Consider the following 17688-nt stretch of genomic DNA (forward strand, 5'->3'; position numbering starts at 1 on the left):
GAGTGCCTTATGCTTGCATGAATTTATTGCTAACTGTGTCTTTGTAAAACGCAAATGTAAAACATTCTATCCCATGTGTTTTATACTATAACCTGTTCTAACTGAAGTAATAAAAGCAAAGTTTTATTTCTGCTCTGTCTCTGTAGATCTGGAATCGATCCTGTACAATCCATTGATTTATGCTTAGGTGAAATAAAATATGGATAGTGAAATAAAATATGGATAGTTGCATTTTCTTTGGGTTTTAATTCCTTATTCACCTTGTTTGCTAAAGCAATTGTAAATGGTATATTTATTCAGAATCCAACTTAGTATCAAATCAAAATCTGAATTGGAACGAAATAGATTAAATGCCATGGTGTGTTAATTTGCCTGGAAGATAGCTTTCATGAAGCAGCATAATTTACATGGTGATTTGGGAGGGGAGAAATCTTCTTCCACATGGTGATTAAATCCTGGATATGGCCTCCCAGTTCTTAAACAAGCTTCCATTGTGACCCAGGGCACTGGACTTAAACTGAAAGCAAAATGAACAAGTTATGACACTTAAAAAAATATTTCTGAAAGCATTTCTGTTCCTCTTAACCTTACTGTCACTACTCTTAATGTTTTGAGTTGCTTTCAGGGTTGGTATTGTTTGCACTATCCTTTCAAAGTATTTTACATTTCTCATTCTCATAGGAGGTATTTTTAAAACTTTCTCTGTTCAATGCTGGTCTGATTAACAGGGATATAAACCAAGTACCATCTTCTCAGATAAACTTGCAGCATAAAGAAAACTGTAAACTAGCGTGAAATTGGCTAGATTAGTGAATCGGCTAGCATGGGCTCCCATACTCTCTGTGCTGCAGTGCAGGCCTTTGGGAGGCTGCTACCTTGTTTACATGGTATCTTCAGTCAGGATAGTGCTTATTACAGCAAAAGAGTGGCACTGGGGCAGAGCCTAAGTGTCAGCAATAAACTCGGGGGGGGGGGGGGGGGGGAGAAAGAAAAAGAAAGTATTTGCTTCCAAGTCAGGATGTCAGTTTGGCTCCCATTTCTGTCCTGTGATCTCTATAAACTGTCAGATCTTTCTTAACTTCGGTAGGAGTGTGTTCTTTTTTTCTTGACACTGTTGCTACCTTCTGAAGATTACTTCTCAACTTGGGACCCATCGGGCATCAACAGCAGCATGAAGTCCTGGCAGATCTGCAGAACACCAAACCTGTACTCTTGCAGGCATCATATCCTATATCTCTTCTGCAGCCCAGATTTGAGGCATTTCCTCTGCTTCCTCTTATTTACAAGATGTTACACTTGTGATGGAGCAGGACAGGATAACTCTTACCTGTTACCATTACAAGGGTCCATTGAGGGAAACATGGTGCACGTGTCAAATCTTTTTCCATCCTGCTGAACATGAGGCTGAGGTTCCCTCCCTTCCACCTATCCAGCTGTATTCCTCTAAGCAGGTCACTTGCCCTCCAAGGCACAATTCAGTATCCCAGGAAATGTGGACTGATGCCACCTAAGCATTTGACCCAATTTCTCAGTTATACTGATGCTTTAACAAGAATCAAGAGGGGGTAGGGGATACCAGTTTGAGAAGGAGGAGGAGGAAAAGACAGTTTTTGTAACAGTAATGACTCATGGTTTAGCTGCATGCTGTCTGTTTGCAGTAGCATCTAGATGAAGAGATCATTTTTATCTCGCTGAGTAACTGTGAGGAAGGATGTTTTCCTCCAGCAATTCTAAGAGAAACAATAAACAACTTCTTCTGTTCTGCTTATTAGTGGAGTGGTTTTGTCTGAACTGCAGAAGGCAGTTTGAGCGCACTTGTCTTAGTCTGTGCACTGGAACCTAGGGAGGTTCTCTACGGTTTCAGAGAATTTTTACATATCCATTTTTGTCATCTACCCCTTTTCTGAATGAAACGTCAGATCTGAATGAAACATTGGACCTAGAAATAGGTTGGGCAGTGGCTGTACTGATCTGTGGGTTTTTTCAATCTTCTCATATAGCTACTGCTTGTTATTTTTATGCTTCTCTTAGAATACTACTTTATTTTTTTACTATTGGTTGTTAATTTCTGAAGGGTCTTATCTCAATGCCATGTTTTGCAAATGCTTGTTGATTTTTCTGTTTTTTTGCAGCAGTCATAAATGCCTTTCTAGATTATATTTGCTTTTCTAGTTCAAAGCTGTTTGAAAATTGTCTGGGGACAAGGGCTGGATCTTGGGAATGTATTCTTTTCAAAGGTGTCGGAACTTCCATAGGCTTCAAAAAGAAATACCTGTGTGTGTGCCAGTAGTAGACTGAGTCTGTGCAGCCTCTTCAGTTCGCAAAGAACCAGGCAAGCCACAGACAGCAGTTAATATGCTGAAAACATGGGGTACAGGAAGATTAATCACTGCTACATGATTCAGTGGTTTTGGAGACATGAGTTAGCACTGACAAGCATAAACAGAAAAAACAAATGTTAGAGTGCAAATCATTTGCTTGGTAATACGTACTGCATCAGTGGCAAAATTGTTTCTCTTTGTTCAAAGGTTTCACCAACTTCATGCGCAGTCCTGCTTGCGATATATTTAATCCACTGCATTGTGAAGTGCATCAGGATATGGATCAGCCCCTTTGTAACTACTTTATTGCTTCATCTCACAATACATACTTGACAGGAGACCAACTGCTGTCCCAGTCCAGAGCGGAGATGTATGCACGAGTGCTGCAAGATGGTTGTCGATGTATTGAAGGTATACTTTTAGTGTAACTTGCTGGTTGTGAGAAGTATGAGGGATATTTCTTCTAATCACAAAGTCAGTGGCAAACTCAAAGCATTAATGCTTCACTCTCTGATTAACTTCAGTGGTAAACTCCTGTTTTCTAGCAGTCTAAACAGAATTTTTCTGTTGGGAATGACCTTCTCAGACAAACATCATAGACACCACTGTTTTCTCCTGCCTACTGCTGTGGTGTTATGCTTTTCTCAGTCAGTGCATGTTTTTCATTGTCCTGCATTTGTATGAAGCATTTTTTTTGTTGCACAAGACCCAGCAGGGCAATGGGCAGGTAACTGTTTGGGGCCCTGCAGTTCCAGCAGAGCAGCCCCGGTTGTTCTGCTCTGCGTTTCCCCTGTGCTGGAGGTTACCACTTCACAGGAGTGCTTCCAAATCCACATTGTTCAGAATAAGCTGAGCCAGCAAAGACCTTTTTCTTTCATAAGCTGAATGAGAAAGTGGGTGTTTGCATATGTAGTTCCTCCTGTGGATGCAAAGGGAAGAGAAAAAGTGCCTTTAGGAGGAGGACAGGTGAGCAAATAGTGCCTCTATCAGCACAGCTGTGTATCTATTTCTGTCATCATCTTAGAGCTAAGAAACCTGGTTTTGGTCTGCCACAATAGACAGGTAGGATGCTGTTTCATTGGCTGGATGCTGGTGGAAGAAAACAAGATGCTGTTTGTCTGATAGCCTGGAGATCGCGTTGCGTTCTTGTTTAAGATCTGCATGATTGAAAGAGTAACAAAACATTAGTATTTTTCTTTTCAAGATTTTGGGTGAAGTCTTTTTGACAAATTTAAATTCAATATTAATTTTTTATTACTAGTATTACAAAACTCATTTCTGGAAAAAAAATTGTTAATCTGAATTTAAAACTTAGAGAAAGTGAATCTGAGAAAATTGGGTGATCTATCACTGTACTTTCCCTTCTTTAGGAAAGTTCACTAGAATGCACAGTAGTATGTTATTTCACTTGACCTCAAAACTGTTGTAGATACTGTATAGCCTAGGTAATAGCTCTGTAGCTTTCTCTTTGTGAAGTCTTTAACTTCCTGTAGAGGCAACAGTAGTGACAAGTTTGGTGTAAATCCAGGGTACAGTAATTCATTAGGAAAAGTATTACTGTCCTAGTCCATTCTACATGTGATGGATTTGATGCTACTCTTACTAGAGTCAGTTATAAACCTGCAAGTTTAATTGGGAGTGGAAAAAGACTAAATTGTTTTTAAATAGTTTGTCTTTCAAGCAGAAGCTGCTTTCCCAAGAGGTAGCTGTAACCATTATTTGAGCTAATAAACCTTTGTAATTTTATATATGAGGAAAAAAACCTCAGTTTAATATAAGGGGAAAAACCAGTTTTAGGTTGCCGATTTCTTATTTGGTACAGGAAAAGACTGTCGTCTTAGTCTTAACTCAGTTGGTAGGTTGTAATAGATTGAATGAATCTTGTTGACACCTGCATAGTTGAGTAGTGTACATGACTTCTCCTGGCAAGCAGGATCAGCAGAAATGTATAAGGTCATGTGCATCTCTTAACATATAGCTTTTTTTGTCTTAATAGTGGATTGCTGGGATGGTCCAGATGGAGAGCCGGTAGTGCACCATGGCTATACTCTTACTTCTAAAATACTCTTCCGTGATGTGGCAGAAACTATCAATAAGTATGCCTTCATCAAAAATGAGTAAGTGTAGAGTCAATTTTGAAGCTACACCTGTCCCTTTCGTGTAGTTAATCCCATGTCAAAATCAACAATCAACTTCGGGAAGTACATACATTCCTTTAAACACATTGAGAAATTATAAAGTTGATTCTGTTCCCCTGTTTATTGCTTGTGTCATATTTATTGTTCAACTGCATGAGCTCTTTCCATCAATTGAGTTAGAAAGTTCAACCTCGGTTAGAAAGACCTTGCATGCATTGTAAACTCAGTAATATTTTGAACAGTCTGAAACTGTTGAATATCTACAGATTATTTTGGTCCTCTGTTTGAACAGAACTTCCTACTCACATCCACAGGGACATTCTACTTAAAAATCAATACTGTAATATTCTCTACCTAAGGAAAATTGAAAAGCTGTCTCATATGTAGTATGAGGAAATAGTGAGATGTGGGGTAAATTTCGGATTCTATTTTGCTTGCCGTAGTACTATGTAACAGTTTATTATGAAAATCATGGAGTTTAATTGTATATAGACAATAGGCTCAAATCATGAGCGGGTGTATAGGATTTTGAGTAGTTTAGAGAGAATAAAGGGAAAATGCTTACTCCACTAAAAAAAAAAAAAAAAAAAAAAAAAGTGACCCAACAATGGGTGTGTGGAAAAACCCAATAACCAACAAAACCAAACAAAGAACCTGAGCCCAAAAGTTTGGTGTTATTGATTAAAATTGGAGGTGGTGATTTCAAAACTGAAGGAGGTGGTTCTTCATTTGGTGTGTAGTTGGCATGTGGGGTTCCTTGCCATAGGATTCTGGGACTGCCACGAGTTTAGAAAAAATGGGGCAAATATGTGGAAGAAATAGGCTGTTATATACAGAAACAATGTCTTTAGCTCAGGAAACTTAAGCTGCAAATTCCTGGAGCCTGGGAGAGGATTCTAGAAAGTATTGCCAAATATTTCTTCTCCAGAGTCTGGGCATCTTCAGAGATTTGATCTGTCTCACTGTAGCTGCACTTAAGACAAAGGCAAATCGTTCATGCAGCTATCAATCTTCAGAAGATGAACAGAGAGGAGTTTGCAATTCCTTTGAATCTGTTGATTTCAAAATGCTTTTCTACAGGAGCAGCTTGCTGATCACTTACAGCTTATGAAGACTTTGTATGTGACTTGCAAAGGAATAATGTACCTTCTGCTCAGTTACATAGAACAGAAAGGCATTGTATTGCTGATGAGCTTTATTGCAAGTTGCTCTGTGCCTCATGCTTGGTGATCATCAGTTTCAAGCTTTGTCACCCTGTGTGCTAGTGGGTAGGGTTGGAGTGAGAGGACAGAATTTCCTACAGGGACTATCCAAGGGATTCTGACAGAGCAGGTATTTGGGAGTTCATGTGCAAAATCCTTCCTCCCAAAGTGAGTTTGTTTCCAGACTACTGACAATGCAAAAGCAAACTGCTTAAACCAGTTTATGTGGTAAGCTGTGTGTGTCTCCTCTCTTAAAACACAGTTATGACAATGTCTGGGGGTTTTGTTCCTAGGTTTCCAGTGATACTGTCTATTGAAAACCATTGCAGTATTCAACAGCAAAAGAAGATTGCTCAGTATTTGAAGGAGATATTTGGTGACAAACTGGACTTGTCATCTGTAATCACTGGAGATTCCAGGCAGCTTCCTAGCCCTCAAAATTTGAAAGGGAAAATCCTAGTGAAGGTAACTTGCTACTGGTGGCATGTTCAAAATGCAACAGAAGTCAGCATGTGATATTTATCGTAGATTTTCTTTGGTTTTTGGGGAACAAGTTCAGCAGGACCATGTGGAATAGTACAGATGCACTAGGTGACTTAAAATTCTGAGCTTTTCAGAGACATTGAAACAGAGTTTACCGTGGACTTGGTGAGTGTCCCAGAGTATTTCCTTGAGTGTTTCAACAGGGATGTGATGTCAACAGCAGTGGGAGGAAAATTCTTTCTATTTCTTAAGCATCTTATCTGAGAGTCTTAAAGTCAGAGGTGCTTATTTTTAAACCTTAGCACCGAGTCAGCAGAGCAGAAAAATGATAAAGTGCATCATTATGAGTAGAAAGAACTGTGACACAGTTACCTGAACTGCATATTTACTCTTTTTTTAAAATTTGTCTAATTTGTTATTAGTGGATATTGTTCTGTATGGTTCATATCCCTGTAGTATCTAAACATTATCCTACAGTGCCTCCTTGGACAAAGTATTTTGGAGTAATATAAAAGCGTTTGAAAATTTCTCGCATTTTCTTGCATTTCCCCCTCACCCTGCTATGAGCAGTAGTTCATGAAATGAAACTATTTTCATGGTTCATCAGCTGTGTTTATGAAAGAAGAGCACTTCAGAAGGTGGCTATAAGGAGCAGCGAGGGAGGAGGCCCTGGAGCACTGAAGTTAGTGTTGTATGCAAGATTAATTGTTTGAGCCTCTCAGTATAAACGGATTTGCTCTGAAAGGAATTTCAAAGACCAAGATGGATATAGTAAGAAAGAAATGCAAGGCAGAACTTTGAGAGGATGATTAACAGAGTTGTGGCTTATTAGATTGTCTTATTTACTTTGGCACATAGGGGCAATTACTTAGCTGTGAGCTCTTGAGATATTCTTTCCCCCCACCCACCATCCTCTGTATCAAGCTGGCTACAAGGATTCACAATTGTGGTTTGATATTAATTTGAACATATTTCAATGTATAGTACAGAGCTGACTGAATTAGAAAACCTTTGAGTGCTCAGCTGTGACTTTGAATTTCACTGAATCAGTTTTCTTGGGTAACTGCTAGTTAATGAACTATGCAAGCATGTACTGTTGGTGTTTTAGGGAGTCAAACAAAATAGTATGTAATGTCAGTCATGTGACAAAACCCAGCAAACCTGGCTTGAAATACTATGTCAACGCACTAAAGGCAAGAGAGATTTGGTACTCTGCTGTTCTTATGTAAACTTTTGAGCTGGTCTTCCTAGCACATTTGAGTTTGTAACTTCAGTTTGATTCTTCAGCTAACAGTGCTGAAACCCTGTGAGTAGTTACAGAATGGTGTGGAGCTGAGCTAACATTTTCAGACTGAGGAATACTGTTTTAAGTATCACAGTATCTTTTCACAAAGGCCTGTCTCCCATGTCCTGCTTAATTTAACCAGCCCCGTTGGAAAAGATAAAATCATATTTAGGAATCAGCATCTTCTTGACAAGTAAGCCAGTTTCTCATCTTTTTGCTATTATTTTTGCTCTGTTTTATACATTTTCCTTTGAAAGGCAGTATTGATTCATTAGCCAAACAATTTCAAGTAATGGCATAATTTTCATCTTGCGAGTGTAGGTAAAGAGTAATTCTAATAATACTCACAGATTTAAACCAGTATAAAGGTGCCAGCATGAAGTGAATTTGACCCACTCATTAGCAGGGCAACATTATCAATTTCAAAATGCAGTCTGTAAATTAATACTCTCAATTTCTGCAGAAATCTGAGTGTAATTCTCGTCTACCTCTGTTACTGATGAAGCAGACTGCGAACATTTCTGCAGTGAGAAAGACACACACAGAAGTAATAACACAGAAGTTTAATAGGTGACTTATTACGTAGCAGATGGTAAAGCACGAGGCAATGGCCACAAGTTACAGCTTGGAAGGTGCAGACTGGATGGCAGGAAAAGCTTTTTCAGCTGATGGTAGTGCAGCATGAAAAGAGGCTGCCCAGAAGGCTGGGGGAGTCTCTACCCTTGAAAGTTTGTAAGACTTGGCTTCATCTAGAGCTGGTAATGATCCTCCTTTAGTGTGAGGTTGGTCCAGAGACCTTCAGAGGTCCCACAGCCAACATTTCTAAGGTTCTGTGATTGGGCTTCGCTATAAGTGATCATACAGGAGAATTAAAAAGGAATGCTCTAAAAATTATAATTAATCTGTCGGAGCCTCTTTTTTTTTTTATTTTTTTTTATTTTTTTTTTTTACCAGAAGTAGCCAATAACCTCTGTGATGCTCACTACTCTAATCAGATGTTGGAAACTAGACATGGAATTAAAGTAATTCCTTTCTAATGTAGGTATATGACATTCACAGTACTGAATTAGCAACTAATTTTGGATTGCTGACTACATTCTTGCATGAGCATGCAATACTAAAATAGGCTTTGCTGCTTCCTTCATGTTGATGGCTGCTTGCAGTGAGTTCTTTTGTGGCTGCATTTTGCATTCTGATGAAGAGCCTATAACAAAATCTCAGCTTCTGATTTTTAGAATTTTATTTTAAATATACAATAGTCTGCTTGGTAGGGGTAGGCCTGAAATATCCGAGAGTCAGCTCAAAAACAAAAACAAAAAACCCCCAAACCCACCCCCCAAAAAAACCTTTTGGACACTTGCTGGCTTGTTCCAGAGATGGGAGGTGGTATGCTTTTTTTGAAAGAGCTTGCAAAGATCTTTCAGTAACAAACTTTTCCAGAAACAAACTCTTCCAGAAATGCTTAAATTATCACCTGTGATAATCTGTGTCCTTGAACCAGTTTGCGTGAGACTCTCTGAAAACAAATTCTAAACTCTGGTCACAATTTACATAAGGAATACTTGAGGAATGGGCTATTTTTGGTCTTTGCACTAAATAACACTGACCACGTGTGCATTTATTGTGAATATTTCTTCCTCGTTTTAGGGTAAAAAGTTGCCATACAGTCTTGGAGCAGATGCTGAGGAAGGAGAAGTTTCAGATGAGGATAGTGCTGATGAAATTGAAGACGACTGCAAATTAAAGCCCTGCTATGTATGTGCATATACACAGTTCCCAGAACACTTACATCTCTACATTTCTTACACGGATACTCCATAATCCTACTTAAAGTTTTTAACTTTGATTTCTAAATCAGGTCCTTAAGATACAGAAGTTATATAATTCCACTTTTAGATATGGAATGACATTGTTTGGAAATGCACACTTTGTGTTTTAAATCACATAAATAACAGATTTAAGTACTTTAGGTACACTAGACTGATGATGCCAGCACTATAAGCATGCTAGCCTTTTTTTTTTTTTTTTTCCAGATATAAATGTATAGTACTCAAAGCAACGGCATGATGGAATTGCTACATAATTGCTAGATGAAAATTATGAAAGGAGACATACAAATGAAAAAAACTTGAAGTGTGAAACATTTTATTTTCAGTCCTTCTGTTTCTTATTTTTTGACACTGAAGATTGCTTTCTGTTCCCTTTATTTCTTAACTCCTTGTTTATTTTTCTGCGGTTAATTTTATTAACACACTTTTGCTGCAAAGTGAAACTGGTGTGCAATGCTAATACACATTATCCAGTGGGTGTGTTTTTTCTAGAGTGGAGGCAGCCTTGCTTCACCAGTTAAAACATTTGAACAAAGAAAATACTATCTAGGGAGATGCAGAAAGAATAGATCAAATTCAAATTAATATTTAGCAAGTCTAATGTTTATCTCTACTTTTGAATGTAGCTCAGTGAGTTTGCCTCATTGCCCCACGGAAGCAGCTATCTGTAGGTCTCATTAGCGGGTTTTAGTTTACATATTGAGGTTTTAACTTGTCTGTATTTATGCTTGCTGTTAGCAATTGAAGGTTTTTCAGAATAGCTTGGGATTTGCTTTATAGGTAACAGAAGTCCCCAACCGAACTTGTTCAGAGGAAGTATATGTTTATGCTGGTTCTTCCCCTACCCTGATGCTGATGAAGTGCTAGTGTCAGCAACATCTTTTGGGGGATTCATGTACGCCACACAGAAGGGCTGATTTGACATGCACACACACACCCCTTAGATAAACAACCCCCCTTTATGCTATTGGACAAAATCATGATTAATTAATTTCTTAATTATTTAGAGGTTAGATTGCACTTGGATGTCATTCAACCCATACGTTCCACAAGACAGTCTCATACAGAAGTAGAGCCTTGCAGTAAATGCTTGAAGCATAGGATAAAATCAGCTTGCTCAATGACTTAAAGTTATATTTCTGTTAGTATTTACTACAGAAGTGGAAATACTTGGTATTAATTTATGAAGAAGCTTGAAGACTCCCGATCCCATAAATTTTTAGGAATATGCTTGGTTTTAAGTACAGGTACAAAATTCTGCAGGTTTAAGTTCAGGGAAAAAGTATATATTGAATGAACATAACTCTAATTACAGGTATAGTAAGATGAGATAAGATTGTTCAAACAGTTCTGAAACCAATGTAATACCTGATTCATTGTCACGTGCTGTTCAATAGGAGCGTCTGTGTAATCCATGTATACTTTAATAACATGGCTTGAGCACTTACGATGAGATGATGCTTTCTTTAACAGAAAGACATAAGACAAAATTTGGCAATCCTTAAAGCCAAAGCAAACCATGGGATGTCTTTTGGGGCTAGAAATGGAACATGTTAGGATAGAACAGTTGCTTTCCTCTCCTGTCTCAGGAGAGATCTCACACCCCATGGACAGAGGAATGCTAGGTGCACACTGTTCTATAGGATCCATTTTTATTTTAAGCGCCTTATGTAAGAAACTGATTTGTGTCTGTATAGGCCATATGACTGTTGTTAACAGTAATTGCTTCCTTTTTCTTACCATTCGGAGCAGGAATCTAATGATGCTTAGGTTGTCTGATATTTTGGAGGAAGTGTGTAAGTGCATTAGCTGAGAATTCATGCCATCTTCTGAAAGAGGAGGTCAGACTTGTGACAGTTTTGAAACAAAGAGCTAACACCAGGGCCAGGTTCTGGGGTGATCTATGTGATGGATTGTGCTTTGCTGAGGCAGTGTAAGTTGCATCAGGAGGACTAAAGAGAAAAAGGAAAATGGAAATGGCAGTAAAAGCCACCAATAGAAAAGGCAAAATCAGGCAGGATTATGGAAGAAGCTTTTTCTTGCACAGAGAAAGGAAATGTTGGGAGGGCTGTGTGGCCTGAAGCATGTGTAATGTTCCCTCAGGCTGTCCCAGAAGTGATGGACATAATAATCTACTTTAACTGGTTTTCTTAATGTCTTTCAGAATAATGGTGCAACTGAGCACCAGGTGGAATCTTTTATAAGAACGAAACTGGAATCTCTGATAAAAGAATCCCAGATCAGGGACAAAGAAGATCCTGACAGCTTCACTGTGAGAGCCCTGCTAAAGGCAACTCATGAGGGGTTAAATGTTAACCTGAAGCAGGTATGTGGGTTTTTCCCCTTCGCATGCTCTGTTGAATATTAGACAGTGCCAATTGTATTGCATATTTTTCAGATGAGAAAGCTGATAACTTATGAACAACTTCTGAGTGTTTGTTTTATCCAAAATGAAAACTTGGAACTATTTCAGGAAAATATCTAAGCAAATTTGAATGGTCAAACATGAAGAGTGTGTTGTTTAAATGTGTTCTGGTTTATTCCTTGTGAAACTTGGAAGTGACTAATTCAGTAAATACCAATATTGCAAGCGTGTGTCAAGCAATTTCCTTTGTATCTAGGTTATTGGGGAAAGATCCTTTTTCTGTTGCCTTAGTCCTATCAAGACTGGCTGTGATAACTGTAAGCATCTGCCTGTAATGTTGATGGCTGTTTTGTACAGCACTAAAACACAGGATTGTGCTTTTACTGCCCTAAGCAAGGTTCTGGTTTTTTGTGACTGTTTTTTCAGACCATTTTAGATCAAGAACGGTATGTTTCTTTTCCCTTCTGACATCAAACTATTTTTGTAAAACAGTAAAACGGATTGGAAATTTGAATACATCAGTAAACAGTACCTTGAATCCATGGTGACCGTGCTTTCACCTCAACTGGATGCAAACCCCAGTAATGTTAAATACAGAGTGAATTGTTCTGGGGGAGATGTGCCTACTCTGTAACCGGTATAGTCTTAAAGGTCAAGTGCATACAGCTCTGCTTTTTGCACATCTTCCCACTCTGTAGGGTTTATGCAGTTCTTGTGAATCTCTTTCTCCAAGGCTGGACCTATGAGACTTTTTCCTGAAGCCAGGCTTGACTGCAGAAAACATACTCGGCTTGTGTTAATGCTTGAGACATCTTGTGAAAGCTGTGTTGTGGTGGGAAGAGGCTGTAAGAATGCAAAGGATGAAGCCATCTGACCCAACAGAGAAGGGTTATTTTCAGACTTGTGGCTTTGCAGTGCGAGAACAGAGTCAGCTTGCCTGTTCCCTTTGGCCTTCATGAGGTCAGAAAAGTGGGATTTCAGAGACCAAACTCCCTATCTTAGTAAATATGATCAGATATGAGCCATTTCAATACTATTTTGTGTTAGAATAATTACATTTGGTATGTTCTCTGGTATGAGGAAAATGATTGGCCCCTAGATAGCATTTGAAAGTGTAGGGGGTTTTGTTTAAAGAATGCAAATTTCCATGAGGTGTTGGTGTTGGATATGATGCCTGAGATTACCCATTACATGTCATTGACATGACCAGAATACTGAAAATACTTCAGTAATGCAAGTGCATTATTCAAACATCTGTCAGGTAATAATATTAAAGTGATAGAATTTTCTAATTGACTCATTTTAAATTATTAAGGGACATTTAGAGATCTCTTCCCTTGTTGCAACAGTCCTGTGTGAAGACTGATTGTATGTGACTGTTGTTTTCAAGGGTCTTAAAGCAATACAGAGCTGAAAAATTAGTAGTAATAAGCTAAAACAACTGGAAGATTAATTTGTAGCAACTATTGACCTAGACAGGAGAAAACTAAATGGTTAAATGTTGTGATGGTGTGGTAATTCTGTAACTCATTAGCCAGCTTTGGTGGTGTTATAAAGCTCTTTTCTAGTAGTTGCTGTGTAGATATGCCAGACAGGGATCTGTTGGGAAATTTTTCTACTTTTTTGCTGGTCAAATATCATTTTCCTTTACTTTGTTACTGATGTGCATTTCATTTTCCCAAAGACTTACTATTATTTAAAAAAACAAACAAACAAACAAAAAAACCCATTCATGATGTAAGCTTATGTACTAATCTCCAGTAATTACCAAGTAGGTTTTTTGGGGGGTGAGGGAGGAAGGCAATGTGTACAGTACTGTCAGTTAGGTCTGATAATAGTTTGGATTTGCTGTTGAAACTGTCAACTCTCACTCTTATGTGAGGGAGAAAAGTACTTTGTCTGCTAAGGTTTCCTTCTCCGTTTTACAGAGACTATCAGCCTGAGCTAGGAACAAATCTTTGAACGTACTTACAGGGGTTATTGACTTTCTTGGACCTAAAGAAACCGTCTAGTGCCCTTTATCATTATGATAGCCAGAAATGAATTCCAACTCAGTACTGAACAGGGAATAACTGGAGTTCATAGGACTTGCTGTTACACTGGGGGAATATTCTTCAGCACCTTTAGGTCATTGTTTTTCTCTTTAGAAGATAAAGGGATGTGCCTTTCTGACAGAAAAAGATAGATGCTGCCAGGAATTACAAAACTGATGCCTAGGGGCAAGGCTATAAATGTGAAACTTGGACTTCAGGCTGCCTATGAAAAGTCCACATTTACCTGCTAGGAGATTTCCCCCTAATCCTTTTCCTTTGTGGCTCTTTTAAAGCACACTTTCAAATGTTGTTGTTGCTTGCCTGTTTTTGCTAGACTGTTTTTTCTACATGGTTGGTTGTTGTCTTGAGTGTTAATGTTATTTTTCCTTACTGTTAGAGGATTGCTAAACTATCAAGTACATAAAGAAATTAGAGAAGTCCTGTAATGAGATTTTGGATTTCAATTTGCGTTCACAGATCAGTATGTTGTGTTTAGACTCTAACTCACTTTTATTCTCACTTGCAATCACTGTACTTTTCTAATAGTGAATCAGGGTGACATACAAGAACTTATGTTGAAACTATGTCTTTTAGAGACTGTAGCAGACTCCTTAAAGATACTTCTGAAGGTATCTAGTTACACTTTTTATTGCACTTTCTCTGCACAGAACCTGGACACAAAAGAAGGTGGAAAAAAGTCTCATAGCCGATCATTAATGGGCAACTTTGGTAAACACAAAGTAAGTAAAATGAGAGACTCGGTTTGCTGTTCTAGGTCTGACAGCGTTCCAGAGACACTGGGTATGTTTTATTGCTTGAGACAAGCATGGTGTATATGGGGGCAGTGAGGAAAGACTATGTGATTACACTTGGTATATTTATTGCTGTTAAGAAAAATATTAGCTGCTAGCAGTATGGAGAACCTGTTGAAGATGATCACACAAACTCAGGAAAAAAACTTGCCTGACCAAAAAGATCATCTTTACCAGTGATGTGGAATTGCAGATGTTCTGATCAAACTTGCAGCAGCAGCAGAGCAATGTAGACAAATGCCTTGGTGTATTCTTGTTTTCCAGACCTCTGTCCCCATGGTTGACAATGTTTGTTTGATTTGAGGTCCAGTTTTACTCTGTTTCATACCCTTAGCAGTGCCATGCAGAGTGTGCTGTTACTGTCTTTCCACTTGCTTTAAGGGATTGCTATGACTAAGTACTGGCTTTGGGCTTCTGCTTTGTAAAAATGTGTTCTTTTCTGATCTTTTCATGGTTTTGCATATAGTATTTATATGTTCATGTAGCTGCTAGGTCAAACTGTCTGCTTTGCTGGGTCTTCACTGTGGCGGCTCTATTGAACCAAGCAAGAGCTAACGTAATTCAAATGAGCATGAGGTTTCATTTTACAGCTGGACAAAGAGCAGCCACCAAAAGGGGCAGTGCGCCCATGTTTCCTCCCATTCCCATATCCTGACAAATGTGTTCCTGTCATCTGCCTCCTCTATTCCCACACTGCCATGGTGCCTCGAGGCTTGGATTTATTGAACATGTAGCCTCAGCATGAGCTGATTCAACTGAAACTTCCTTCCTCCCAGAGTCAATTAGCAGATACGAAGTAAGTAAATCAGCAGATAGGCTTATCATGAGAGAGGGCTGTGGCAGGTCTGCAGCCGAGTCACTGTGCCACCAGCGGCTTCCTCTGCCCCCAGCCTGCTAGACATCCATTCTTCTTCAGCACTATCTGTGGTGAAGGCTGCAGCTGAGCAGGGAGCACACTCTGTAATTGGTTATCTGAACAGCAGTTTAGGAAAAACAGCAATTACGAAATACTTCATAGAACTTAATCAGCCACCGGCTCATCTGCCCTGAAGCCAGCTAGGAGCCAGCAAAAATTCTCTAGGCAGACAATACCAGGACTCATATTTACACTTTGATTATAAGCTTGCATCAGTTTAAAAGCAGTCATATTTCTTTCAGCAGCTTTAGCTAAGTGCATATTATTCACTCAGTATGCGTTGAGATCTGCAAGTACCTGTTGTTGTGCATGATAGTGGACACTTCACATTGTAACCTGTGCTCGCTGATGGGAAAACAAATGCTGTGGAATGAGATGTCACAGACGAAAGTCAGCCGCTAAAAACTGCTGGTTATACTGAGGGCTGGAAAGTATGTCAATAATGTAATTACTTCAACTAGTTACCCTAATGAATATAGCAGGCTGGAATGCCCATTCATTTCATCTCTGCTGAAAGAAATAAAACAGAGTATATATAGAATTTTTTTCTGTTTCCAGTAACAATTGTATTGTAGACTGAGGCAACGGGGCTGTCCAGTAACTTCCCCCTTAGGCCTTTCTAGCTAAAGGGATGCCTGGGAAGGATGGTTACTATTGATATTTTTGCAGGTACAGAATTATCCACCCAGGGATATTGACTTGTGATGTTTTCAGCCAGCTCTTCTGCCAAATGTATCCATGTATAAACTCTATAAAAACTGCCAGTGGGGGGACAAAAATGCTAAGGCTGGCAATTCCTGCAAGTTAACTGCAGGAAACAGCCACAGTGCAGACCTTCAGATTCCAAAACTGAACCATGCAAATGATTTCCAATGTAGTCAACTTTACTTCAGCACTAAATACAGCAAACTAAATTATGTGTATTATTGGTGTGTCACAGCAGGAGAAAAGAAATCTGTGCTCAATTAGCCATATGAGTAAAATGATAAGGAGCTCTCAGTTATATTGTTAATTGCCTCTTGATGAGAAGGGAATTAAACTCACTTGAAGCTATAGTTAGTGTTACAAAAGATGTAATGTTGTTGAAATTGGAAACTATTAAATAATAGGTGCTTATGAAGAAAAGGTGCTTTTGAGGTTTTAATCTTTTTATTATAGCTATTTTCTTTACTGTATCCTGTAATAATTTAGAATAACTTGAATGCTTGTGTGTGTGGCTCAAAAAGCAGCAGAGAGGTGATGTTTGAAAATTTTGCCCAGACTCTGTTCTCAACTTCACAAATGAATTCGTTAAATTTTCTAAACTGGGGGGGAAGCATAGGTGTAGGTGGAAGCAATGGACTGTACATTTAGATCCTACTGTGTGTTACTGTTTGTTAAATATGATACGATCCATTAGAATTTCAGCAGGACCAGTGCCCGGTGTACTGGCAATAGTGGAGCAATGTTGTCCTCTCACGTCAGGAGGGAGCAGGGGAGGGAAGCTGCAGAATATGCAGTGGCCTGCAATGGACTGGCCAGTTTGCAGAAATAATTTTCTTCAGTCTTGGATTTGTTTGCTTGCCAGTAGATAAGCCTGCTCCATGTCTGCAGGCTTGGATCCTTGGAGTCAGATGAAGTGAGATCAGGGCACAGATGCTTTGTGTTGGCTTTTCTTCTCTACATTTATGGAAACACTTGATGTACCACCCAGGGTTTTCTGCTGTCAAACCCCCAGGGGTCATTCTGTGTCCTTGTAGGACACCGGACCTGTGCTGTAAACCTGCTGCTGCTTGCCCACCCACCTGACATTAATTACAGTAATGTGAATTTATAGAACAACTCCATAAACTGACACAGCTGTACTTGATTCTTTCCCAACAGAAAGCTGTAAAGGCAGCATCCAAATACCATAGTGCATCAGATGAGGAAGAAGGCCAGCAAAACTCTTCTGGGAAGGAAATGGGGCAGCTCCACAGGTGAGCTATGAATCACCGGAGTTTTACAGCTCAGTTAAAGCTAGAGGCATGTTTACTACTATCAATATTTATATGTCATTGCCTCAGGGAAGTATGTTCTTGAGAGCAGGTCATTTATGACACTGCTGTTGGGGTATATTTTGTTGTGACTGCTGTAGCCTGGTATTTTGATTGCGTAGGTTTTCATAGGTTGCAAATAGCAATTACCCTTAAACTGAAAAGAAGTGTGATAGTAATACTCTTCTAATGGAAAAATGCCAATCTACATTCTGTATGCTGTACCAAGTGCTCAAAGAGAACTGTTTAGGCTAAATAAGGGTACATCACAGCCCAGCCAACTTTATTA

At 39.0% G+C, this 17688-nt stretch overlaps 1 protein-coding gene across 11 annotated transcripts in view; it reads left to right on the plus strand.

The window, feature by feature from the left end:
- Nucleotides 1-17688, plus strand: part of PLCH1 (phospholipase C eta 1) — a 72442-nt gene that overhangs the window by 37882 nt on the left and 16872 nt on the right. For all 11 annotated transcript variants that reach the window (XM_052804102.1, XM_052804104.1, XM_052804107.1 and 8 more), the window contains exons 7-13: nt 2529-2732; nt 4318-4438; nt 5955-6126; nt 9077-9184; nt 11423-11584; nt 14325-14396; nt 17248-17342. In XM_052804102.1, coding sequence (XP_052660062.1) covers nt 2529-2732; nt 4318-4438; nt 5955-6126; nt 9077-9184; nt 11423-11584; nt 14325-14396; nt 17248-17342 — 934 coding nt within the window. The remainder of the gene's footprint in view (nt 1-2528; nt 2733-4317; nt 4439-5954; nt 6127-9076; nt 9185-11422; nt 11585-14324; nt 14397-17247; nt 17343-17688) is intronic.

This window comes from Harpia harpyja, chromosome 12 (assembly GCF_026419915.1).
Source record: "Harpia harpyja isolate bHarHar1 chromosome 12, bHarHar1 primary haplotype, whole genome shotgun sequence".
Classification (NCBI taxonomy): domain Eukaryota; kingdom Metazoa; phylum Chordata; class Aves; order Accipitriformes; family Accipitridae; genus Harpia; species Harpia harpyja.